At 43.5% G+C, this 25,929-nt stretch overlaps 1 protein-coding gene across 3 annotated transcripts in view; it reads right to left on the bottom strand.

Moving 5' to 3' along the window:
* The window catches only part of SIDT1 (SID1 transmembrane family member 1), a 106,645-nt gene continuing 86,782 nt past the window's right edge, over positions 6,067 to 25,929 (bottom strand). For 2 of the 3 annotated variants that reach the window (XM_018038422.1, XM_018038468.1), the window contains exons 19-25: positions 25,357 to 25,465; positions 21,079 to 21,155; positions 17,569 to 17,615; positions 12,751 to 12,856; positions 12,550 to 12,660; positions 11,230 to 11,343; positions 6,067 to 9,872 (exon numbers count right to left, since the gene is read on the bottom strand). In XM_018038422.1, the coding sequence (XP_017893911.1) occupies positions 9,810 to 9,872; positions 11,230 to 11,343; positions 12,550 to 12,660; positions 12,751 to 12,856; positions 17,569 to 17,615; positions 21,079 to 21,155; positions 25,357 to 25,465 (627 nt within the window). In that variant the 3' untranslated portion in view covers positions 6,067 to 9,809. The other variant, XM_018038492.1, reaches the window with a different exon arrangement.

Below are 25,929 nucleotides of genomic sequence, written 5' to 3'. Positions count from 1 at the left end.
ACTTCACACCAGTCAGAATGGCTGTGATCCAAAAATCTGCAAGCAATAAATGCTGGAGAGGGTGTGGAGAAAAGGGAACCCTCCTACACTGTTGGTGGGAATGCAAACTAGTACAGCCACTATGGAGAACAGTGTGGAGATTCCTTAAAAAATTGCAAATAGAACTACCTTATGACCCAGCAATCCCACTGCTGGGCATACACACCGAGGAAACCAGAATTGAAAGAGACACATGTACCCCAATGTTCATCGCAGCACTGTTTATAATAGCTAGGACATGGAAACAACCTAGATGTCCATCAGCAGATGAATGGATAAGAAAGCTGTGGTACATATACACAATGGAGTATTACTCAGCCGTAAAAAAGAATTCATTTGAATCAGTTCTGATGAGATGGACGAAACTGGAGCCGATTATACAGAGTGAAGTAAGCCAGAAAGAAAAACACCAATACAGTATACTAACACATATATATGGAATTTAGGAAGATGGCAATGACGACCCTGTATGCAAGACAGGGAAAGAGACACAGATGTGTATAATGGACTTTTGGACTCAGAGGGAGAGGGAGAGGGTGGGATGATTTGGGAGAATGACATTCTAACATGTATACTATCATGTAAGAATTGAATCGCCAGTCTATGTCTGATGCAGGATACAGCATGCTTGGAGCTGGTGCATGGGGATGACCCAGAGAGATGTTATGGGGAGGGAGGTGGGAGGGCGGTTCATGTTTGGGAACGCATGTAAGAATTAAAGATTTTAAAATTAAAAAAAATAATAATAAAATAAAATTATAGCTCAATATCCCTAATAAACATAGGTGTAAAAATTCTAAACAAAATGTCAAATTGAATCTACTGATATAAGAAAAGAATAGCGCATCATGACCAAATGAGGTTTATTTTTCAGGAGTGCAAAGTTGTTTGAACATTTTAAAGTCAATTTATACAGTTTGTTGTATTACTAGGATAAAAGAGATAAAATATGATAATTCGAACAGCTGATAAAATTCAGCATCCATTTATGTTGGTCAATCTCAACATCTGCTTTGACCTTTACTTTTTTCCTGTGAGAAATTAAGGAGATAGGAAATGGCAACCCACTCCAGTGTTCTTGCCTGGAGAACCCCAGGGACGACGGAGCCTGGTGGGCTGCAGTCTATGGGGTCGCACAGAGTCGGACACGACTGAAGCGACTTACCAACAGCAGCAGCAGCTAATTTCCTGCCTGCGTGAGTTCAGAAGTCAGGTAGGTTGGTTACCTAATATAAATGTGCCACTTTATTTTTCAAGTAACCACATAAGCTACAGATTTGGGGGTGACACAAAAATCCAGTTTTTAACTAAGTGTGTGCTGTGTAGGTCCGGTCTGGGTGGTGTTTTCTTACGTTGCTTTATCACAGGTTTGGAAAGAGACTGAAGCCTAATAGTAGTGGTGGAGAACTTACTGCTTCAGGGAACTTTCCTTCTGGGAACTCATTATTCAGGTTGGTTAAACCCCATTAAAAAAGTGCTGCTGACTGGCAAATGTGCAAATTCACATTATTATGTTTTGAAAGCCCAAGAGATAGCGTATAGTATAGGAGAAGAAAATTGGTTCGTATGTCAGTGTTTCAAACCAAGTAATATTGCTTTTTGGATTTTTTGGGGGGGGTGGTTTGGTCTTACTCCTGGACAAATTTAGAAACCTTTGTCCCCATTATCATTGTACCCCTAATTGAAAAATTATGATTTCCCAGTTCAATGCAGTCTAATTCCACTGCCTTACTGTGGTGAAATGACACCATTCCCATCATTAAAAAGCCACAAAATTAAAAGATGCTTGCTTCTTAGGAGAAAACCTATGACAAACCTAGACGACATATTAAAAAGCAGAGAGATCACTCTGCTGATGAAGGTCCATATGGTTTTTCCAGTAGTCATGTACGGATTTGAGAGTTGGACCATAAAGAAGGCTGAATGCTGAGGAATTGATGCTTCCAAACAACGGTGCTGGAGAAGCCTCTTGAAAGTCCCTTGGACAGCAAGGAGATCAAACCAGTCAATCCTAAAGGAAATCAACCCTGAATATTCATTGAAAGGACTGATGCTGAAGCTGAAACTGAAGCTCCAATATTTTGGTCACCTGATGTGAAGAGCCAACTCACTGGAAAAGACCCTGATGCTGGGAAAGATTGAAGGCAGGAGGAGAAGGGGACGACAGAGGATGAGATGGTTGGCTTTGCTGACTCAATGGACGTGAGTCTGAGCAAATTCCGGGAGATGGTGAAGGACAGGGAACCTTGGCACGCTGCAGTTCATGGGGTCGCAAAGAGTTGGACACGACTGACCGACTGAACACCACCACCACTCCCAGTCGCCAGGAGCAAAGACAGTTCAGCAGTCTTTGTTGACGGCAGTCGTAGACTCTGCCTGGTCTACTGGACCAGCATAGATCAGTTTCAGAGGCAACTTTGAAAGACTTTTTGACTCTTGACAGTATTTAGAGTTTTGAATGTGTTTTAGGAAGTTAAAAAGACCACTGGATTCTTGTGATTTCCCTTCACTCTTAATTCTGTTTCTGAACCAACAGGCTCCCAGTAGAGACCTGACAGCTTAGGCTACGTATATTTTAATTTAAAATGAAAATCTTTGGGTCTTCAGGGTTTTGCCAAAGGTAGTCAGTGAATGTATAAGAAGGGCTTTGGTTCTTAACTGTACAAGCTTAGAAACTGAAGCAAGAGTCCAGTTTAGGGAGCCCACATGATTCAAAGCCGCAGTTTTATTTTCGTTGGCTTTCCTAAAGCACAATGCGTTCAGTGTCACTCAGGTTTATATAACAAACTTCTCAATTTTGGAAAAACTTTCTCTTTTTGTTAATATGTTCAGGGGTTATACAATATGTGTTTTGCATATACAGACACAAAGAAAAGCTACAATTTATCTTGCCTGTCTCTGTTCTTGTTACATAAACCACTTATTTCGATATTTCAGTTTTCTCCATCTGGGAAATGGGGATAATAGTAATAACGCAAACTTCAAGGGGTTAGTGGTGGTAAGTATTTCAGGATCAGTGTATAGAATGTATATAAACCCTTGGCACAATGCCAATGACACGTTTGCTGTTTTAATAATCAGTTCTGCCAACGTTAATCTTGTAGAGGTTGGAGATGAAAATTGAGGGCAATAGTTTCCAATAACAAGATCCCACTGAAAGGGCAAACCTCAGACCTCAGTCCCGTGCTTGTCCTCCAGCAGGGAGGGGTTTTTGCAATTCCTAAGAATTAGGGAGATGGAGCTGTTTTTGTTTCTTCAAGGATGAATTAAAATGACCCCCACATCAATCATCTCTCTTTTTATGTCTCTGTCCTCTGCTGGGATTAAAACTGTGACTTTTGTTTTTCTTATGGAAAACTGAGGTTGTTGGTTCAAAGTACTTGTCTTATTTTTCTGATTTCTCCCCTTTCACTGGAGAGGACTCACTTTTCTCTTCCTCTGGGTATGACAGGCAGGTTGTGAGAGCCCAACAGTGTAATCTTCCTGTGAGTCCAAAGTGACATTTTCAAGTACTGCCCCGCTCGGCAGCCTCAGCTCAGAGGAGCCTAAGGGTCTCTTTCATTTTGCTTTCAGTCTTCCTGAAAACAAAACCAAACTCACAACTGGACCACATCAAAAGTGTGTCCATCCTCCTTTGGCTCAGCCCCCTTCTCTGACCATCTTTACAGAGTTCTCACTAAAACAACATTCCCTAGGCTCCTCCCATTGTGTGTGCCACCAACACCACTGCCTGGTGCTTCTCCGGAAGGTAAACGACTTTCTTTCCCTTCTAATTTACTCTTAAACTTTTGTTACTCAAAGAATCAGCTGTCTTCCCCTGTGTCCCAATCAACTCTCAATTTACCCTTTTGTTTAATGCCAGTTTCTTAGGGATGGGTCAGGCTGAAATCTCATTGGTCCCTTCCCTTTTAAGCTTCCCAGAAAACACTTCTGCTTGAACCAGACCTTTGGTCTAATCTCAAGTTGGTCTCTCAGGTTTACGTTTGCTTATTCTTGCCTCATCTCAGCTTTTCCTTCTCCTTAATTCGTCATGCACCTAGTTATTGCATTGTTCTAGCACTCGAAAGTCAGTTTGAAATTCTGACATAGTGACACAATATTAGCAATAAGCTAATGTCTTCAAAGTTGTATGTTCCTGGGAACTATCTGTAGCACCTTCTCTCTGACACTGAGCAGAGTGCCTCCAATTATTCTATTTCTCTGCTTGATCGTGTGTAGAATTGGCAGCCATGATGGCGAGAACCCACACCTCCCTGCAGAGGTCCTCCTGGAAACCTATCAGATATTTTCTTCTAGGAATTTGGTTTTGAGAGTTGTATCAGTAGTTTAGGGGCTACACGTCTGGGCATAAATATTGCTGATAAATATTTGGACTCTCTTTGGGTCTGCATTAGGCCATTCTCTTCTTGGAGCTCTTTGCCTGCTTATAATGAACAAACTGTTTGTTTCTCTTCTTTTGGAGCGTAGACCCATGATGGAAGAGACTGTGTTTAGTTTATTGCTGTGTTTGGTTCCTCCTGGTGCTTGGCCCAGATATTTCTTGATTGACTTTTCACTGAAGCAGTGTTTCTGATTCTATATAAGCGAACACAAAGGTGGTGAGAAGAAGATAAAGGGGAAATGGATGCCCTAAAAAGCAAGTGACTTGACAAGGTATCCCACACTGAGAGAGAAACAGGGTGAACCTCAGGCCTGAACTTGTTCTGTTCCTTGAAGAGGCCTGCCTAGATCCAGGTACTGAACTTTGTGAAAGGCCCAGATAAGCAACACAATAAAAATCATGAAACACAAATCAACATTTTTTTTTTTCTGTGGTGGCAACATTAGAGCACCCTAACAGGGAGGGCTTTTGAGTTAATTTGGATAATCTTCTCTTTAAAGGATTTAAAAGCTCTAATTCACAAAGAATGTAAAGAGTCAGGGGAAATTAGGGGCCCAGGAACCAGTCACAATGGGATTGTATGTTCTGACTTGAAAATATTGCAGTGTTTAAATTTCTTGTCTTCTGAGTCATAACTATAATGCCGGGATAAGAAATGGGACACCCAGACATTAGCATAGCTGTAATGTGATATGACTTCAAAGCTGTTATATGGTGGTTAGCTATTTTTCATCTCCAGTGAAACGGATAAGCCTTAGATGACAGGGACTTCAAGGCAATGAAAAAGAGGTAGGAGTTAAAATTCTTAGTTCAGGGGAAATCATGAAAGCTTCTAATCTACAGATATTTAGAAAGAGGGAAGGGTCCCCTTATACCGCCTTTTAGAAACTAATTGGCAAAGGCTGATCCACCACCCTAACCAAGCTTATTTGAATTCATTTGCTAAAGCCTAAGATTTAGCAGGTGATTAACCTTATTGATGATGGCGCCTTAATATGGAGGAGACATTTGAACTTAGCCACACAAATATATCTTGTTCCCACTGAAACTGTTGGTAATTAGTCAAATCCATTTCCCCTGCATTCCCTAATCAAGGTTGTTTTAAGACTCCCACGTCCTCCAAGCTGCATGTGGCCCAGACAGTAAGTAACCTGTTTGCCTGAGATGTTTTCCAGGAACCTGGAGTCAGAGGCATCTAGCTCAGCTGAACTGGCTGAAACTAGGTGGGACCCCTGACCCTCCAACTGGGCATGCGCCCTTTGGAATGTGCAGCGGCCCGTAGCCTAGTTACGCCTGCAGGAAAGATGTCGACACAGGTTTCCCCCATCACCTATTCCCGCCTCGCCACGCTTGCGCCCCCAGCCCAGCGTGCATCGGGCTTCTTTATCCCTCATCCCAGATACACACCCACCCCCTACCCCCCCCCCCCCCCCCCCCGTGCCTTAGCGGAGGAGGGTCTGAGGTTCGTTCTGCCGTCTACTTGCAGGGCTGCCATGTGGATAAAACCTGTCTTTGCTGCGAGCCTCAGCGTCTCGGCGTTTTGGTTGCTGTACGTCAGGTAAAATGGACTTGGTTCCGCAACACCACCAAAGAGCATTAAAAGCAAAGCCCAAAAAAAAAAAAAAAAAAAAGCTGGACAAAATTATGTAAACGAGGGCTTTACTTTACTTCGGGCAGATGCCGGTTCTAACTTTACTCATAATGATCTTCTATAGTTTCACCAGGAGACGCTCCCAGGCCTCCTCTGGGACCAGTTTCGTCACCTGCAGGCTGAACATCCCGGCTTTCTCTACAGATAAGGGTGGGGAGGGTCAGGGGAAACGTTTGCATAGGGCATCCCCTGAACCGTGGGAGCAGTAACTGCTGGGGAGAAGAGAAAGTCTAGGTTTTCTCTGAGATTCCCAGGGCAGAGCTGGCAGTAATGAGGTGTGACTTTGTGCACAGCCAGACTTTCCACTTGGCTGTAGCTTTGGTAGCGATTTTTCATCTGTGTTGCAGTCTTAAGGGCCGGAGACAGTGAAATGCAGCTTTAAAAGGAGAAGGAGGGGAGGGAGATATTTGTTAACTCTAGACAGTTCCTCTGGAGGTGGAGAGGCCTCCCAGCCCCTTCAGGGCGTCCTGGGACTGAGGACAGATAACAGCACAGCTGGTTTCAATGAAGGGCCCGCATGGGTGAGAGATGCCATCCAAGTACGGGAACCTGCCACCCTGAAGGATTCAAGAGGTGCAGGTGAGTATCTTCTCTTTGCAGACACTGCTTCTCCTGCTCAGCTCCATGGAGTGTCAGGTAGACGTGGCAGGTGAAAACCAGAAAGTTCCAGTACTTTGCACAAGGTCACACAGCAAGCAGGTGAACATATCTGGACTAAAGTCTGACTCAAGAATTTTTCCGAGACCCAACAGGTCCTTCTATGAAGAATGTTTATCTTTGTTTTCCCCCTTTCCCCAAGTTTTTAGACAGTCTCCTAGGAGGAGAAACCTTTGGGCGCTACTGTTCCCCTGACACATACATCTGTGACCCACAGACCATTCTGGGGGCTGCCTGGAGCCGCAGGAGCAGCAGCCGCCACTGTCATTGCCCCAGGCGCTGACTCCATCTCAGCCATGGAAAGCCCCTCCCCAGACAGGCTCTGGTTTTCCACTGGCTGCTCCTGCTGCTAAAATAAAACCAGGCTGATCCCTCTACCCCCCAGGGCTAACAGCTGGGGCTGCCTGCAGCCTTCGTCAGAGGTGTGAAGAGCCCATTTCTTATGTGCCGTTCTGCTCCTCTGGCTGCCACGTCTCTGCCCTCCAAGTGAACTGCTCTCGTTACCCTGTGCCTCTGCCAAGATCCTCCTCGCAGGCTGGCTGTCTCCCGTTACCCTCCTGTTGAACTCAGAGTTGCCTTCCTCTCATGTAAAGAGAGAAGTCCATGAGCACAGAATTTGCACAGGCCTGTGCTAAGCGTGGACGCGGGACCACTATGAATAACTCTGGCCACCCCCTCCACCCTGAGTTCCTATCAACCCAACAGACACAGTCAAATGCCTTTCTTGTATCTTCCTACCACTGCACAAATCAGCACAATAGAAAGAGCTAACAACAAATACATTTAGAATTGATATTTATAGGAGCAGGCTTGGTCTGGGTTTTCAGTCCTGCTGCAGAGAACAAAACTGAACCACAATATGTGAGTTTATAGCACTCGGCAGACACTGTCAGAAAACAATACTGAAGAATACAGCAGCATAATCCATCCATTTCTACAGGGCCCCCCTCTCCATTTCCATGGACATATTTCCCAGACAAGCTACCGAACAGGTTAAGTGTCCTCTAGTTTATTCACTTCAGGCCACAGGGGTGCTTGAACAAACTTTGTTGTTCACATCCTGCCCCCATCTTTTTTGGATACAAAATCCTTTAGTGCATTAAAAATAAAAGAACTAGGTCAACTCAGCAAAGTTAAACGGGTTTGAAATTTGTTTTAGATGTTAGATTGATAGAACCATTTACTAGGTGGCCTTCATATGGCCTATGTGTTGAATTCAGTCGCTCAGTCATGTCCAACTCTTTGCAACCCCATGGACTACAGCATGTCAGGTTCCTTTGTGCATGGGATTTTGCAGGCAAGAAAACTGGAGTGGGTTTCCATGCCCTCCTCTAAGGGATCTTCCAGACCCAGGGATTGAACCCATGTCTCTTATGTCTCCTGCTTTGGCAGGTGGTTCTTTACCACTAGCGCCGCCTGGGAAGCCGCATGTGGCCTATGGAAGCCAATAATTTTTAAGAAATAAAGAATAACAGAAGACCAATTACAAATTTGGGAGCATTTTAGGAAAAACGGTCACAATGCTTCATTGAAAGCATCTCTGTTCTTAAAATTAGGGAAAGTTTGCTATTTAAACTTCAAAAATGTGTTTTGAACATTATTTTAGAGAAATAATATATTTTTAAAAGGGTGGCTGATCCATTTCTCTAATGAAAGATTGGGAAAGCAGAGGTGAGAAAGTAACTTTGATTTCACAGGCAGACATACCTTTGAACATGTGTTTGCATGTACAAGTTATGATAGCATCTAGCCCAGGTAACAGGGGAGTTTGGTCAAAACGGGACTTTCTAGGGGCAGAGCAGCCGCCAGCGTGAGAGTGAGGGTGGGGACTGCTGAGCTTTTCAACACTGTCCTGGGGAGAGAATGTGAATCCGAGAGACAACCCCAAGCTGGCTGAGCTCTCTGCAACTGGAGAGGAGGAGGGAGATGCGCTCACCCTGAGGCTGGCCTCCAGAGAACCTCGGGGGGGAAGTCTGGAGCCCTGATCTGCATGCAGCCGCAGGGGAGGGCCATGGTTGGTGGCACAGCAGCCTGAGAGCTGTGACCCTGAGGAGGACACTTATGTCTTCCCCGAGGGTGATGTGGGCACGGGATGGAGCTATTTGGACTGGAGGTACTTTTGCCTTTGCTAAATCTGTTCCAGGAGCCCAAGTCTTTCGTGCGAGGCCCGTTGGCCTGATGCTGATGTTACCAGTCTCCTAGTGCTGTCGGGCATTCCTCTTGTTTCTCCTGATGGTGGAAGAATTTCCCATTTCCCCTTCCACCTTGGAGCTGATCTGTGGAGAGACAGGGCCTTCCCAAGAAGGTAGAGCCTGAGTCATGGGGTCAACACACAACGGTGGGATGGAGACGCAGGGAACAGGGAAGCACCCACGCCTTGGTCCCAGAGACAGTTACCTGCCCAGGGTGTGTGACAACCTGGAGCCCAACTTGGAGTCTTCCTAATGCTTCCAGGAACCTGAGGGAAGCGCACAGCATTCCTGCAATGGAGGTGACCAGCTGGTGCTGCAGAACATCTATCCCAGTTGGGCAGGGCCTTGGAGCCACCCCTCTACCAGACTTCAGGGAATCACATCATCCCAGGACCTCGGAGAAGGAGGCTGTTGTCTGGGGATATCTAGAGCAGCGGATGTTACAGAGGTGCACAGCCTGGAGTTTCTGGGCAGGAAATCTGGGCTGCTGGCCTCTCTGGGCAGGGAAGCAGGTGGAGGGCAGAGTGTGGCATGGTTCTGCCATGGCTGGCGAGTCTCAGGTGAGGGTAGCAGGAGTCCCAAGGTGGTTGACTTTGATGCAGCTTGCCCACGTCTAGTTCAGAGTTGCAACAAAAGGGGATGGTGGGTGTTTTCTGACTCTGGAGGGCTCATCTCTGTCCACAGCTGCAGCTTCTCTTCTGCCTCCCTTTCTTGAAGGTTTGGGTCCCCCTTAGCTCCTCTCCTCCCTGTGGGAATGTGTACAGAGCTCACCCGTCAGTGGGCGAGTGGAGCATTTGGCAGTGGTGACTTTGCTTCAGTCCCTGTATTTTTTCATGAAACAGCACCAAGATCAGTGGCTCGCTCTCCCCAGCTCTCCATGCTGGAAGGCTTAGAAGACAGGAATCTGGTCTCTCCGAACTAAATCCAGGTCGTCATCTAGGGTTAACAAAACCTGAAACAAGACGGGCAGAAAAATGAGAGGAATGCACAGTTGCGATAAGTCCCTGTTTTCTAAGACTCACAAGTGTACTTAATTGTTTTCATGTCTTCTGCAGCACTCTGCTCTTAATAGACACTTGTAATTCTGCAATGCATTTATTCAAGTATATATCAAGGGTCTACTAAGTGCTATTCTAGATGCTAGGGATACAGCTTAGGATAAAAGAGAGACAAAGGTCTACCCTGATGGAGCTTACATTTGAGAGAGGACTTCAGACATGAAGCAAATGCATGAACAGAGGCTACTATGTTAGATAGCAGTATGTACTAAGGATAAAAATTAAACTGTGGAGGAATATAGGGAGTATGGGATGGGATGAGGTAAAAAAAATTTTGGAGGTTGGCTGGGGACATCATTACCACTTAGAAGGGGACATTTGAATGGGGACCTAAAGGGAATAAAACTTTGTTGCAATAGAGTATTGCTATAAGAATTGTTCCCCCACTCTCCATTTATAGTTCCCTCCACCATCACTCTCTCTGTGATGTAGAGGGAACTCTTAGCTCTACTTTTATTATCTCTGTCTCCCCAGAGAATGTGACGATTAAAGAGAGCCTTAAGGAAGAATGTTTATGCAGACTGGTTAAACTTCCCAAACTGGCCACTAGGAGGCGGCCCCGCGCCACTCTTGAGGTTCCTTGGCTGAGACTAAAGTAAAGGGTCAGAGTGAACCCAGGAGGCCCCTATTACTTGTTAAAAGAACTTGTGTGCAGGCACCATATACATTTATTTTTGAAAAGTCAAAATTAAGATGGAAGTATGCTGGGAGTTGTCATCCTGGGTTGTTATAATATGCACAGCTTCAGGGAAGGTGTGTGGGCAAAAAACGAAGGGACTGCAGATTTGAGAGAGACTGGTTAGAAAGGCAGCAAGAGGTCTGGCTGCTATCCTGAGCCACTCCAGGAACTTGTAAAGTGTTTGTATTGAGGTATGTAGTGAGACTGGAGGAGAGGGAGGAATGTGGTATGAAACATGAAGGAATAACCAACCTAGTGTGGCTGAGATGGTAGCAAGTGCCACCGAAAGCGCTTCCTGGGGGAGCTGGGCACGTGAGTTCTAATCATCAGTGCAGTCCAAGCATTATGCAACTAAAGGAAAACTATTTTATCACTGTGTCTTAAAGTTTTGAAGAGTAAAAGAACAAAATGAAGATTTAACTAGAGGATACAATGTTAAAAAAAAAAGATAATCTGTACATTGAATCATAATGAAGACTTGGAAATTAAAAATAGGAGGATGTAAGTAAGAGGGGAAGAGAAAAAAAAGAATGCAAGATGTAAAGAGAGAAGCAAAGGTTTTATAAACTCACCAAGAATGAGAAAAACAGGGCAGTAGCGGAGAGGAAGTGCCAGACATCATGGTCGTCAAAGAAATCCAGCAGGATGCACTCTCGGTTCTTCTCCCGGGACTCGGCTGGCGTTCCCTGGGAAGAGGTGAGGCAGGATGTGGGGGAGTAGTCCCACAGTTCAACTCCGTAGAGGACGGAGCATCCAGAAACCTACAGTTGCTACTAGATGCCTGGGTCACTACATTATTGTTAGCTTCCAAGAAAACATATGTCCACACAAAAATGTGTCCACAGATGTTCACGGCAGCAGCGTCCATAAAAGCCACAAAGTGGGAACCGCCCAAATGTGCACCCACTGAACATCTGCTAAAATGAGGCATGTGCATACAACGGAATGAGAAGTGAAAGTGCTAGTCACTCAGTGGTGTCTGACTATTTGTGACCCCATGGACTATAGCTGACCAGGTTCCTCTGTCCGTGGAATTCTCCAAGCAAGAATACTGGAGTAGGTAGCCATTCCCTTCTCCAGGGGATTTTCTCGACCCAGAGACTGAACCCTGGTCTCCTACATGGCAGGCAGAATCTTTACTGTCTGAGCCATTATTCAGCAATAAAAACACATGATGTACTGATACTGACATAATGTGATCTGTACAAGGGTGGACCTAGGAAACGTTACACAGAGAAGGCGGACTCAGACTGCGTATGATTCCATTTATGTGAAATGTCCAGGACAGGTAGATCTATCGAGACAAAAGATGAGCGGTTGCCTCACGCTAAGGGGTTAGGGAGACATGGGGATGGATGTAGGATGTAGGATTTTTCCTGGGGTGATAAAAATGTTCTGACATTGAATGCGGTGGTTATGGTGATGGGCAGCTAAGACTTCCTCCCTGTTCTATGCCTCACATACATCACCAGTTTCCTAGGCCTCAGCTTTCCTATCTGTGAAATGGATTTATATACACCTGTACCTGGGTAACTGTTTATGGATGATGACTATGATAAGGTGGCGATGATACACTGATCAAGCTTTCTGTACATATTAAGCATCCATTGGGAACAGGATCGCAATGATAATACAACACGCAGTGAAGATCACATTGGCAGTGGGGATAGGGCTTCGTGTTTAAGAAGCGCCACCCCGATAATGATGACATGGAATTTATTGAGCATTTATGTCTGGATATTTATATAAAACCAACCCCTTTTAAAAAAGCTTTCACATTAGAGAATATAAAACAGGTAAACAGCAATAAGCCCGTGAAGAGGGAGGTAGGAAGGTCAGAAAAGCCAGATGGAGAGAGCACATTGTCCAGGAGACAAACACTGTTCTCTTACCTCCCAGCTGCTGAGATTCTGGAAGAAAAAATACAGAGCGGCAGCCCACACTACAGCGGTGGCGACAATGCAGAAAAACGGGATCAGGAGGATCTTCTCGGAGCTGCGAAGCTGTGGGTGAGAAGCACATGCCGCCAGGCTGCGTGCATCACCCGGTCACCTGAGGAGGGCCCGCGGCGCCCAGCCAGCAGCCACTCTTACCTTCATGATGATGTAAAAGGCCAGGTAAAGCAGCAGGTTGCAGATGAAGATGCCCAGCATGTAGGAAGCGAAGTCCCTGGGTCGGTAGATGAGTCCAAAGAGGGCGCTGAGCACACAGAGGAATTGTTGTGTAGCCAGGAAGCTGGATTTTGGGTATTACCCACCCTTCCAACCCCTACCCCCATTTCTGGTGGGAGGGGAATTAAAAAATCTTTTAACTTTCAATTTATTAACTCCCTTTCAGAACATTCATTTTAATGATTATAAAGTTCCTATCCGTGGATGTACCTAAACAGTACTCTCTGGTTGAAATGAGTTTTCTCTTTGTCCTTCAGTTGTTCACTATTATAAAAAACTGCAACCATGAATACCTTTAGACATATCCTGCTTTTTTCTTTTTGCATTTAAGATGATTAGATTACTAGACATAGAATTGCCTCAATAATTGGTTTGACACATATTACCAATTTTTAGCTAGCTGTCTAAATACTGAAGTTTATTTGGTTGGGGTTTGGCCTTAATTTTGTTCCAAATTTCTATGTGGGGCTTCCCTGGTAGCTCAGATGGTAAAGAATGCCTGCAATGCAGAAGATAACAGAAATATTTATTACATAGCTCTTTCTTATCTTGTGATTTTGAAAGCTTGTTTTTAATACAGGCACCCTGCACATGAATGATATATAGTTGGATTTCTGGCCTCTTCATTGTGATTCACTAATTTGTAATTTTGAATCAGTGCCTCACCATGTTGTTATTGTTTTATAGATTATCTAACATAGGTTATCAGATGTAGTTTAGTCGCCAAGGTGTGTCCGACCCTTGTGACCCCATGGAGTGTAGCCCGCCAGTCTCCTCTGTTCATGGGATTTTCCAGGCAAGAATGTTGGAGTGGGTTGCCATTTCCTTCTCCAGGGGAATCTTCCTGACCCAGGGATCAAACCAGGGTCTCCTGTATTGCAGGCAGATTCTTTACCAACTGAGCTACCAGGGAATTCCCAACATAGGTTAGGCTAGCTTAACTATCCAATATGGTAACCACATGTAGCTATTTAAATAATTTAAAGTGAATTTTATCAGTCAGACTCCATTTCAAGTGCTCAATAACCACAAGTGGCTAATAAACATTTAAGCTTTATTCCAGAAAGTTCTGTTGGATAGTGCTAGGCTGTCACTATACACCTCTGTGCTTTCTTTCTTTCTTCTGTTAATCCTTTGCAGACACCTTTGAAAATTTTGTCTAGGTAAATAAATTTCCAAAAAAGCCCTATTAATTTAGTTCCAGTTTCTGATTCTAAATTTGCACATTACCTTGAGAACTGATAGCTTTACAATAGTTAATCTTCTCACCCAGGGCATGCTATCTTTCTTCATTTAGCTAAGTTTTTGTCTGTATCTCCTAATGAGGTAGTTAAATGTTTTGCAGAAAGATCCTACATATCTCTCAAAGTTTATTCCTAAGTATTTAAAGTGTAAAGCTGTTATTAACCATTTTTGTTCATTTTTTAAAGTATATTTTTCATAAGTATAGTTGATTTACAATGTTGTGCTAACTTCTGCTGTACAGCCAAGTGACTCGGGTATACACTGACTGCATTATATACACGGATTGCATTGGATGCATCCATGCTGCTGCAGATGGCATTATTTTCATTTTTTAATGGAGGAGTATTCCATTGTATGTAGGTACCACATCGTCTTTATCCATTTCTCTGCCAATGAACATTTAGATTGTTTCTATGTCTTGGCTATTGTGAGTAGTGCTTCTATGACTGTATAGGTGCCCCTTTCTTTTTGAATGAAAGTTTTCTCCAGATATATGCCCAGGAGTGGGATTACTGGATCATATGGTAATTCTATTTTCAGTTTTCTGAGGAACCTCCATACTGTTTTCCAGAGTGGCTGCACCCGCTTACATTCCCACCAACAGTGTAGGAAGGTTCCCTTTTCTCATTACCCTCTTTAGCATTTGCTGTTTATAGACTTTTTAATGATGGTCATTCTGACCAGTGTGAGGTGGTACCTCATTGTAGTTTGATTTGCATTTCTCTAACAATTAGTGAGGTGGAGCATCTTTTTCATGTGTCTATTGGCCATCAGTATGTCTTCTTTGGAGAAAACTCTATTTAGGTCTTCTGCCCATTTTTTGATTGTTTTTTTTTTTTTTATTTTTATTGAGTTGTATAAGCTGGCTGAATATTTTGGAAATTAAACCCTTGTTGGTCGCATTGTTTGCAAATATTTTCTCCCATTCCATTGGTTGTTTTGTTATGGTTTCCTTTGGTGTGCAAAATCTCATAAGTCTGATTAGACCCCATTTGTTTGTCTTTATTTTCATGTCTATTGCCTTGGGAGACTGACCTAAGAAACCATTGGTATGATTTATATCAGAGAATGTTTTGCCTATAATCTCTTCTAAGAGTTTTATCAAGTCATATGTTGTGTTTAAGTCTTTAATCTATTTTGAGTTTATTTTTTTGTATGGTGTAAGGGTGTGTTCTAACTTGACTGATTTATAGGTGGCTGTCCAGTTTTCCAAACACCACTTTCTGAAGAGACTTTTTCCCATTGTATATTCTTGCCTCATTTGCGGAAGATTAGCTGCCTATAGATATGTGAGTTTACTTCTCGGCTGTCTCTTCTGTTCCATTGATTGCTATGTCTGTTTTTGTACCAATATCATGCTGTTTTAATTGCTGTAGTTTTGTGGTATTGTCTAAAGTCTTGGAGGGTTATCCCTCTCGCTTTCTTCTTTTTCCTCAGAATCATTCTGGCAATTCTGGGTCTTTATGGTTCCATTTAATTTGAGGATTGTTCTAGTTCTGTGAAAACTATCTTGGTAGAAAGAGATTACATTAAATCTGTAGGTTGCCTTCGGTAGTATGACCACTCTAACAACATAAATTCTCCCAATCCAACAGCATGGGATAGCTTCCCATTGATTGTTTTAAAAAAAAAATACCTTTTAAACTCACCCCTAAATAAATATATAAAATATTTAGGAATAAGCCTGACAAAGGAGGTAAAACATTTATATGCTAAGAACTATAAAATGTAATAAAGGAAATTAAAGATGATTCAAAGAAATGGTTTTGTTCAATTTTTATTTCAACTGACTTTGTCTTATATAATATAGGAAATTTCCTCTTCTCACAATTTGAAATCATCAGTGTACTCTAAAGTCTTGTAAACTTTTCACACAGATTCATAAGTTATTAGCATTTTGCCACATTTGTTTTATTTTCTCACTCTGTCTCTCCATATGTATACATACATCTCTCTCTATATGAATATACATACACACCACTGTTGTTCTTCAAGGACTATAGGAGACTGACTCAAGGTTATGTTCAGCCATTCCATGACTTCTGATATACCCATGGGAGACTCAGGATGGAGAGCCTTAGTGGGGAGGTGCCGCCCCCTACTGGGCAGTCACGGTACTAGTGTGTCCTTGTGCCTCATTTCCCCCACCCCCCAGGTGTTGGTGTCCCACAGAGCTCCTGCTAAGAAGAGAAAGGCCATACACCTTGTCTTGTGAGCAGACCTGGTTTGATTTTAGTTCTACAAGAGACAGGGACAGGCCAGGTAATTCTGACCCTGTGGACATTGTCATCGGTTTTTCGTTATCGTATCTCCTGCCAGCACCCTCCACCCTGTCTTACAAAATCACCAGGACTGTAGGGTCTTCACTAAAAGGGTGGCCAAGCGAACATCACAGGTGATCACGGCCAAGAATCACCCATCTTGATGTGTCCCTCAGTGAGGCACAGTCCGTCACAGGTATGGACCTTCCCCAAGGTAACCCCTGGGGCAGCAGCATTGTGGGAAGTTTATTTTGGATGCCCATGGCCCCTAAATAAGATTCAAATTCTCATGACTTGATTCTGGTTTTCCTGGGATCCTTGATTCTGGTTTTCACATTTTTAAAAAATAAGCTGCAAACACTAGATACATAAAATATAGCTAGCGTAAACGTGCTTTTGCTGCACTGTTCTAATTTGAGGTAGGTCACTTGAGGAAACAAAGGGGCTTCCCAGGTGACTCTAGTGATAAAGAACCTGCCTGGTAAAGACGTGAGAGACACGGGTTTGATCCCTAGGTTGGGAAGATCCCCTGGAGCAGGGCATGGCAGCCCACTACAGTATTCTTGCCTGGAGAATCCCATGGACAGAGGAGCCTGGCGGGCTACAGTCCATAGGGTTGCAAAGAGTCTGACGTGGGTGAAACAACAGCATGCACACAGGAGGAAACGAAGCCGAGGTAATAATGAAGGAAAAGAAAAGGAAGAAGAATGATACATGCAGAGCAAGAAGACTGAGACCTGGAGGGAAAGAAAGAAACAGGAAAGAGACTTACACACACACACACACACACACACCACTCCACTCCCCCTAGTAAGAAAGAGATGCCTACTGGGTAGCATTATGGAAAGCTCTGAAAAAAGAGTTTTAAATGGTGGCATTTTTGACTGCTGGCATAGTTAATCTCTTTATAAATATGTGTGTATGTATATATATGCATATATAGCTAATCTAATTTATCCACATAAATATAGCAAATTTGACGTTTGTCTTGAACAAATGAGTTCCAGGCATCGACGTGTGGGACTCATTGCTTTAAGGTAGGCCACTGGTAGAACACAAGTGCATTTTTTTTGCAGGATGACAAATAGCTTTCTTTTGAGTCTCTAGAACAAGCACAATCTCACACTCTCCTTAATTTCAGATTTCTTTGTAAACATGACAGCCAAGGAAAGCTAAGCCACAGTGTTACAGATAAATTAGTAAAGAGAAAGACATGTTTCCTAAGACTACTTACAAGGACCAGTTAACCAGGTTCCCCACGATGAGTAATACCATCCTGTCCTGGAAAGGAGGAGAGAGAACAGTGAATGAAAGGCTGAGTGCACTACTTCTTACCATATGGGAAGTGTCAATTATGAGAAAACTGCATCAGCGAAAACCGTTTTTCCATCGATATAGGAGAGCTGTGCCTATGAATGAACACTAATCCTCTGAAGGACTAAATGGCAAAGCCTCCGACTTCAAGCAGACAAGACCTCCTCCCTGTAAAAGAAGGCCTGGTAAGGAAAGCAGAAGTCTTGCTGTTTCCTTCCTGTTTTTAAGGGAGCTGGGCACCTGGGATTCTTTCCCTGGGTTGTGCTGACTGGTGGGACCTAAGGCAGCTCTTGAGACACAACTGGAAGTCGTTTCATTACTCTGGCTCCAAGGAGGTCCCGCAGCTCCCAGGCTCCTGGTTTCTGGACACACGATTTGAACACGTTATTGACTGGAGACGTATCAATACGTTTTGGAGAGTGATACAATTGACATCACTGTGAGAAGCTGTTAGCACCTAAAATTGACCAAGAGCTCATAATATAATTCACGATTGTCATTGTCATTCACATGTTGCTCCGTTTGGTTTTTGTTCCAATCTTGTGTATATTATTCTCTCATAGCCCAGTTGGTAAAGAATCTGCCTGCAATGCAGGAGACCCCGGTTCGATTCCTGGGTTGGGAAGATCTGCTGGAGAAGAGATAGACTATCCACTCCAGTATTCTTGGGCTTCTCTTGTGGCTCAGCTGGTAAAGAACCTGCTAGCTATGTGGGAGACCTGGGTTTGATCCCTGGTTGGGAAGATTCCCTGGAGAAGGGAAAGCCTACCCACTCTAGTATTCTGGCCTGGAGAATTCCATGGACTTTATAGTCCATGGGGTTGCAAAGAGTCAGACATGACTGAGCAACTTTCACTTCACTGTGTATATTATAAACTCAAGTGTATTACTATAAATTTTTTAAAATGACATATCATGAACTTTTGAGTGAAGAAGAATTTTTTGGTGAATTTTATGCAAATACTTTCTCTGATTGAGCGACATATATACTAGTGTCTGAGAAGAACATAGTTCTTCAGAATATGGATCCAGATGATGTGATTATTAGATCAACAAAAAGACAAAAAACTTAGGGATTGATTCTGATACAGAAAGTGACAATGAAATTCATGGTGCTAGAGAAGACTTCACAGGTGTGTCATGTGTAACTATTGCATGGAATGACCTGCATAGTGCTGGTGAAATAACAGAATTTGGGGCTGGCCAAAATAAAAGTTGCCAGCCACAGGCATTAGTTTCTGCAAAAATCCCCTGGTCAATGATTAAACTTATTGGTAGGGGAGAAAATAGAGAGGTAAGGTTCATCTCAAAGGACAATTACTCTAACATATTATTCATAATCTGCTTGTAACACTTCTGGGTGCTATATGATTATACTTTAGTCTGCATGGCCGCTCATCTGTTTCAAAGTAGTGATTCTCTTTGTGGGTAATCTATTAAATTTTCTTAAATAAAATCTATTTAATTTTAATAAAATTAACTTTTATTTAAAATTTTTTAATAAAAATCTATTCAGTAAAATCTATTAATATTAAATAAATCTATTAAAAGAAATATCTTCCTTTTTAAAAAATTGATTCACCTACTAGAAAGACCAAAATCCAAAACACCAACACCAATTGGTGGCAAGGATATGGAGCAATAGGTATTCTCATTCATGGCTGATGGGAATGCAAAATGGTCCAATCATTTTGGAAGACAGTTTCCTAGAAAACTAAACATACTTTTACCATATGACCCAGCAATTGTGCTCCTTGGTATTTACCTAAAGAAGCTGAAAACATGCCTATACAAAAACCTGACCACAAAATTTTATAGCACATTTTTCATTTTTTCATAACAGCCCAAACTTGGAAGCAACCAAAATGTCTTTCAATAGGTGAATGGATAAATAAACTATAGTACATCCAGAAAATGGAATATTAGCACTAAAAAGAAATGAGCCATCAAGCCATGAAAAGACATGCAGGAAACATAAGTGTATACTGTTAAGCGAAAGAAGCCACTCTGAAAAGACTACATGCTGTATTACTTCAGCCATTTGACATCCTGGAAAAGATAAGACCAAAGAGACAATAAGAAGATCAGTAGTTGGTGGGGTTGGGGAGGGAGGGGGTGGGAAGAATAGGTGGGGCACAGAGGATTTTTAGGGCAGGGAACTACTTTGTTTGATACTGTAATGATGAATATATGTCACTACAAACTCATCAGAAAACCCATCGCATGTGCACCACCAGGAGTGAACTGTAATGTAAACTCTAGACTTTGAGTGACTATGATGTGTTAACAGGTTCATCAACTGTAACAAACTCGCCCCTCTGGTAGGGATGTTGATATGGGGGAAGTTGTGCCTGTGTGGAGGACGGGCATTTGGGAAATCTCCATATTTTCTTCTCAATTTTTCCCTGAACTTAAAACCTTTTAAAATACTCTAAAAATAGTCTATTTTTAAAAATACAGCATGTATCAATTAATGTAAAAACAAAAGCACAAATTTCCCCATAAGGTTCACATCTGAGGTTTGTCTCCCATAATACTTTCACAGGTCCTAATGGGATTTTACATTCTCTCCTGAGTAAAACCCTCCAGCCTCAATTTCCTCAATTTTTAGTGCCTATAGCTCCTGCCCAAGCTCTACAGGGTTAAAGACATTTGCATTTATATATTCTTTATATAAAAATCCTTCTGATTATAAACTATCAGCAGGAATTCAGTGAACGCCTATGTGCCAGGCCCAAAGGGGATCACTGGTTCTGACCACAGGCCTGGGTAAAGGCTGGGGCAGTGGATCAGAGGAAGGATGAAAGTTCTCTGGGGTCCCTGGCCAGTGAGCCAAGGCAGCTGAGACCAGCACCCTGATCCCTCTGCTCACTGTAGAAACATGTAATGTATTGAAAACTATAAGGCAGAATATTTAACAGTGTATTTTTACCAAGAGCTATAAATTTGACAAAAGCATTCCTACTCACTGTCAGAATCAAACAGTACACAAAAAGCAAACAAATGAAAACTCTAGAAAGTATAAGTTCTTGATGAAAGTGGTTGGAATGATGATATGACCCAGTTGGCTTGGGACCATCCAGCTGTCATCATTAATACTGCCTTCTATTCACAAATGAAGTCATCATACCTCTTTGGATGATGCTGTTATAGGGACACTCTGTCTTGACCCTCCCTCCCTAGCAATCATCACTGTTTGACAGTTTTATATATTTTTCTTTATATATTAGCAATTTTTATGTAAAAAGAGCACCATTCCATCTTGTCTTTTAAGAGTGAGAAGAAAAGGAAGCAAGATGCCTCTTCCCTCACTAACTGGACCTCAGGCACCCTAGGCCATCTGGCCCGCTTGGTCTGGGGAGCCTTGAGTGACTGCCCCGCTGCCGTGTTGTCTGGGAGAGGGCCAAGGGACCCAAGGACATGCACGTACCATATACAGAGGCCGGCTGCGCTGCTGGATGCAGTCGGTGTAGAACACCACAGCGGCCCGCCGGAACATTTTCCAATCTGCTGACGACACAATCACATGGTGAGAAGGCTTAGTCACTGACAATGCAGAACACTCCACTGCGGCCCGAGCTTTTGTGGCCAGGATGAAGATGTCCTCACCTCATAAAAGCCATGCTTTGCACCTAATAGGTCAGTGATAAATACTTGCTTTAAAAAATACACCCCCTCCCCCACCACGGCCACCAGGGATTTCATGGCAGGTGGGCCTTATCCGCGCGACATCCCACAGAAAGGCAAGCAAGATGGACATGGGACGAGTACGCGCAGGTCACTCGGGCAGCTGGCCAACCCACCTACGATCTCCTGCAGCTAAGTGTCCCTCTCTTGATGGTTTACTTTGGTGCTGTTTTCTTTACAGCAGAGATGTGATAGGGCCGCTCAAAAGTCACCTCAAAACATCTGCTCTCTCTAGACCATGGGAAATCGTAGCTTGTAAAAATTCAAATTTGTATTTCTCAGTGTGGTTAAGTCAGTAAAAATTAAACCAGGGGATACTAGGGACTATTGAGCATGTCCAGAAAGCCTGAATGTGGATTGAAACAACAGTCAAAGGAACATAAATGGGAGAGAGAGAGGCGGGAGCTTTTTTTTTTTTAATGCAATCCTTCAAAAGGATGGTATGAGACACAGTGAGTGTGCATGTCATAATTGTTATATAAACAGGACCAGACCCCCAGGTGGGGCTGTCCTGTGAGCCATCCACATGTAGCTGTCACAGGCAAGGCTGGAGTCTGCCTGAAGTGAACATTTCAGTGAGGGTGGACCCCAGGTCTATTGTGACTGCTGCCACTCTTCAAGGCCAACCCTGGGTTCAGCTGAAGCAGCTGGACTAGATACAGTCCGGGGACATGGGGGGCGTGATGGGACCGTAGGGGGATGTGCACGTACAAGCCCGGAGGAGGTGGGCTGGTTGGGGTGCATACCTGTTTCTGAGTCTCTCTCTGCACCCCCTTCCCACCAAATCCTGCCCAATCTGGAAGGCGTGTTCAGAAAGCAGACTTGGCAGGTCAGCCAGGCAGGGTGTTTTGTTAAGAAAACAAGCTAGAAAACCCCGGGAAGGACAGCTGAACATTACCTGTGTCAGACACATCTGAATCAGTGGGAAGCAGAGAAATGAGAAAAACAAAAAAAGATTTGTAAGAAGGAAGCCAAACAGGAAAACTACTGATTGTTTTATTTTCCTCTAGAAATGGATGACTTTAATTTTGTTTTCTGATTATAAAAGAAATGTTTTCTCATAAAGAACACAGACTGCTTCTGCCTGTCTCACACGTTCAGAGCATGAGTCAGACTTTTCTCTCCCTGTGTCCTTTTGTGCACCCCTTGCAGCTTATAACCCTTCCTCTCTCTGTGGTCCTTTTGGGGAGGCAAGGGACACAATAGTAATTTGGGCAAGTAGCTCTGTCGTTTTCTGTCTGGGTTTCCCTGGTGGCTGAGATGGTAAAGAATCTGCCTGCACACCCGGTTTTGATCCCTGGGTCAAGAAGATCTCTGGGAGAAAGGAATGGCAATCCACTCCTGTATTCTTGCCTGGGAAATCTAATGGACAGAGGAGCCTGGTGGGCTATAGTCCATGGGGTTGCAAAAAGTTGGACATGACTGAGTGACTAACACTATGCAATGGTCTGCCTCCTTGCTGCCACTGTTCCTGTGTCCACATTTATCTTCAGGTGAGGCTGGAGGGCCACAGGGAAAGGAGTCTGTGATTTGAGAAAGCAAAGGCAGTTGTCTGACCACTCTCCACTAACCCAACTTCCTGCCTCTGGACTAAATGTAGATGCCGTAGCGAATTTTCCTTTTGACTCTCGTAAATCTGTAACCACTTGGGGAAGACTCCCTAGGTACAGGAATTTAAAATCTTCAGATAAGTTATGTGAAGACTATCCTCCCTTTGCTTCTCCAGACCCACCTGCCATGTCTCTGTCCCTACCATGCCTGGGGAGGCTGACAATAGGGACCATGCAGTGGGTCCCCTTAATTCTGTTGGGTTTGGACAGTGAGAAGCCCCAGCAGGAGACTGCAGGGACAGAGAAAGGACAGTCAGCTCAGAGTACTACCTGCCTGGTGCCTGCCCTGTGAGGCTGCCTGCCAACCAAAGGACACTGATCCTTTCCTGCTGACTTGCTCTCCATGACGCCCTCCTTCCACATCTTGGTAACCACTTCCTCCGTGTCTTTTTGGGTTTGTGGATAGTAAGCTTCTCTGCTCCTAACCCCAGGTTACTTTCATTCTTCTCTACCCCACTCCTATCCTATGGAGAGTCCCTTTGTGAATAAATCATTTGTCTTTGGGCATGGCATCTTTTTCCTGTTGGGACCCTGACAAACTATTTCATGGTTATAATAGACTACATTAAATTCCTCCTTTTTAAAAAAGTATGGGGCAAAGGTGATATAAATATATTAAAAGCCCCTCTATCTATTAATGGTCATGACCATTACATGGATCTATATTCAGTTTTATTTTTCTGACTTGGAAAACCCAGGAAAATAGTGCTTAAATTATTTTCCTTTTGAGAGGTTAGTTTGTACACTTCTGAGCATGGAGGATGGGACATGAACAGAGCGCTGTACCAGGTGTCCTACACAACTAGCTTCCACTGGAGGAGCTGGAGGTACCCTGGCCACGTTAACACCAAGCGTTAATCTACTGGCCATGCCAAAAGGGAAAATTAAATTGCTAACATGAGAGATTGTTTTATTTTGTTGTCTAGTCTTAAAGCTGGGCTTCTCTGGTGGCTCAGATGGTAAAGAATTCTTTACCCAGATGGTAAAGAATCTGCCTGCAATGTGGGAGACTGGATTCGATCCCTGGGTTGGGAAGATCCCCTGGAGGAGGGCATGGCAATTCACTCCAGTATTCTTGCCTGGAGAATCCCCATGGACAGAGAAGCCTGGCAGGCTACAGTCCATGGGGTCAGACACGACTGAGCGACTAAGTACACAACACAGTTTTAAAGCCAATTGTTAAATAGAATTGCTCTTAGATCTGAGCAACAGGGGTGCCATATTTGAAAGGCCCTCATTCCTCAGTGAGTGAGGAGTCTGCAGAGCAAGGGGACTGCTCCTCCCAGGCCACATTCTGAATTCCTGGACCCAAGAATTCTAATGGCCTTGAGTTTGCTCTCAGAACCTGCATAAACTTTTCCCCTGGTTTATTTTCCTGAGGGCAGTATGCACTTCTAGAGGCAAGGAATGGCCAATTGGATGTTGGACAAGTGTGTCCATATGCCTACCTGTGAGACCCCTGAGGATGCAGGACAGAGCCAGCAGTGGGAAGAAGAGGGGCAGGGGCTGGAGACCAGCTCTCCTGGACAGCTCTGTTCTGTTCTGTATTCTAGGGTATTCTCCCATGCACCTGAGAATTTTAAATTTGAGCTTGTACCTTTTAGGTTGTAATAAAGGTATATTTATCAGTTGTTGGTCTGCTTTCTTTCTTCCTTGTAACAACAGTGTTTTTAGTTTTCTTTATAACATAAACATTTTCATATGTATGGTGTATAGGCTTTTATTTACAATCTTGCCTTGGCTCTGAAAATATTAGGGATGAGCCTCTATGTTTATATATGTTAGTTTTTTACTTCCCAGACCTTAAAATGATGGGTGAAATTTAGATGCTCTAATATGACTTGCTTCCAAAATGGAATGTATGCGGAAGCTGATTTCCACAGGACACTAGGCATTCTGACATGATCCATTCACAATGTCAGAGAACATTAGGCAGGTATCCTGCCTCTGAGATTGGCAAGTTGGTCTCTGAAAGTTCCAGTCCCAGAATTTGAAAAGGATATATAAATTCTTGATAGCCACTTAGCATGGTTAGAGAAATATTCTTTTTAAATACTGCAGACTGAGAAATACTCTTTTCGGTGGAATTAGCGGTGTGACGATCATATTGTTCTGCAAACGCACTTTCAAAGCCTGGTGAATTGTAAAGCTTTTGAGACTTGGAGTTCGAAGGATTCCGCAGCTCTGAGCTAGCTTAGTTTCTCAGTTGAAAACAGAACTAGTGATGATAAGTTGCTGAAATTTTGTGTAGGAGAGGAAGCTCTTAGAGAAAATATGTGCTAATAAACACACACAATTCAGAGCACGTGTTCATGGTGACCAGTAACACTCCCATTTAGGATAAGCAGGACAATTTTTTCTTGGGGGGGGCATTAAATGGCATGTTTAGTATAGGGGAACCGGTGACTCACCTATCTTGAAACGACCCATGTAGTAGATCTGGGTGCTGAGGGCCAGAGACGCCAGAATATGGACTGCAGAGAAGGTGAGCCAGAACCATAGGCCATTTTTCCCGAACACCTAGAAGTAAAGATGGAAGTTACCATCATCCATTTTCCCCCCCAAAGAACTCGTTAAAGCTGTTCCGTCTCTTGTGCATGCATACGTTGCCAAAAACCGAGCTGTGTGTCTATTTTGGATTTCCCTGTCCTCTGAGCTCTCGGGGATCTTACTACAGTCAGAGAAGGAGAAAGAATGGCTACCTGGCCAGACGAAAAAGAAAGAAATGGAAAAGGGCAGCAGTGGGTGAGGCAGCAGTCGAACAGGCAGTCGGTTGGAGGCTGATGCTTTCCAAATAATGGAAGACAACTGACACTTGTCCACACATGTTTGGGAAGTGGCTTCTGTTCTTTCAGGTCAGTCTCTGTCCCATTAGGGCCTATGTGTGTCTATTCCAGTTCTACCTGAGTCTGGTCCCAGCTCTATAGTTATACAGGGATCTGTTACATTACCAAAAATTCTAGCTAAATAACGAAAATGCTGTG

The sequence above is a fragment of the Capra hircus genome, chromosome 1 (assembly GCF_001704415.2).
Source record: "Capra hircus breed San Clemente chromosome 1, ASM170441v1, whole genome shotgun sequence".
NCBI classification, from domain to species: Eukaryota; Metazoa; Chordata; class Mammalia; order Artiodactyla; family Bovidae; genus Capra; species Capra hircus.
The sequence above is the reverse complement of the archived record's forward strand: the minus strand, read 5'-3'. Positions and strand labels throughout refer to the sequence as shown.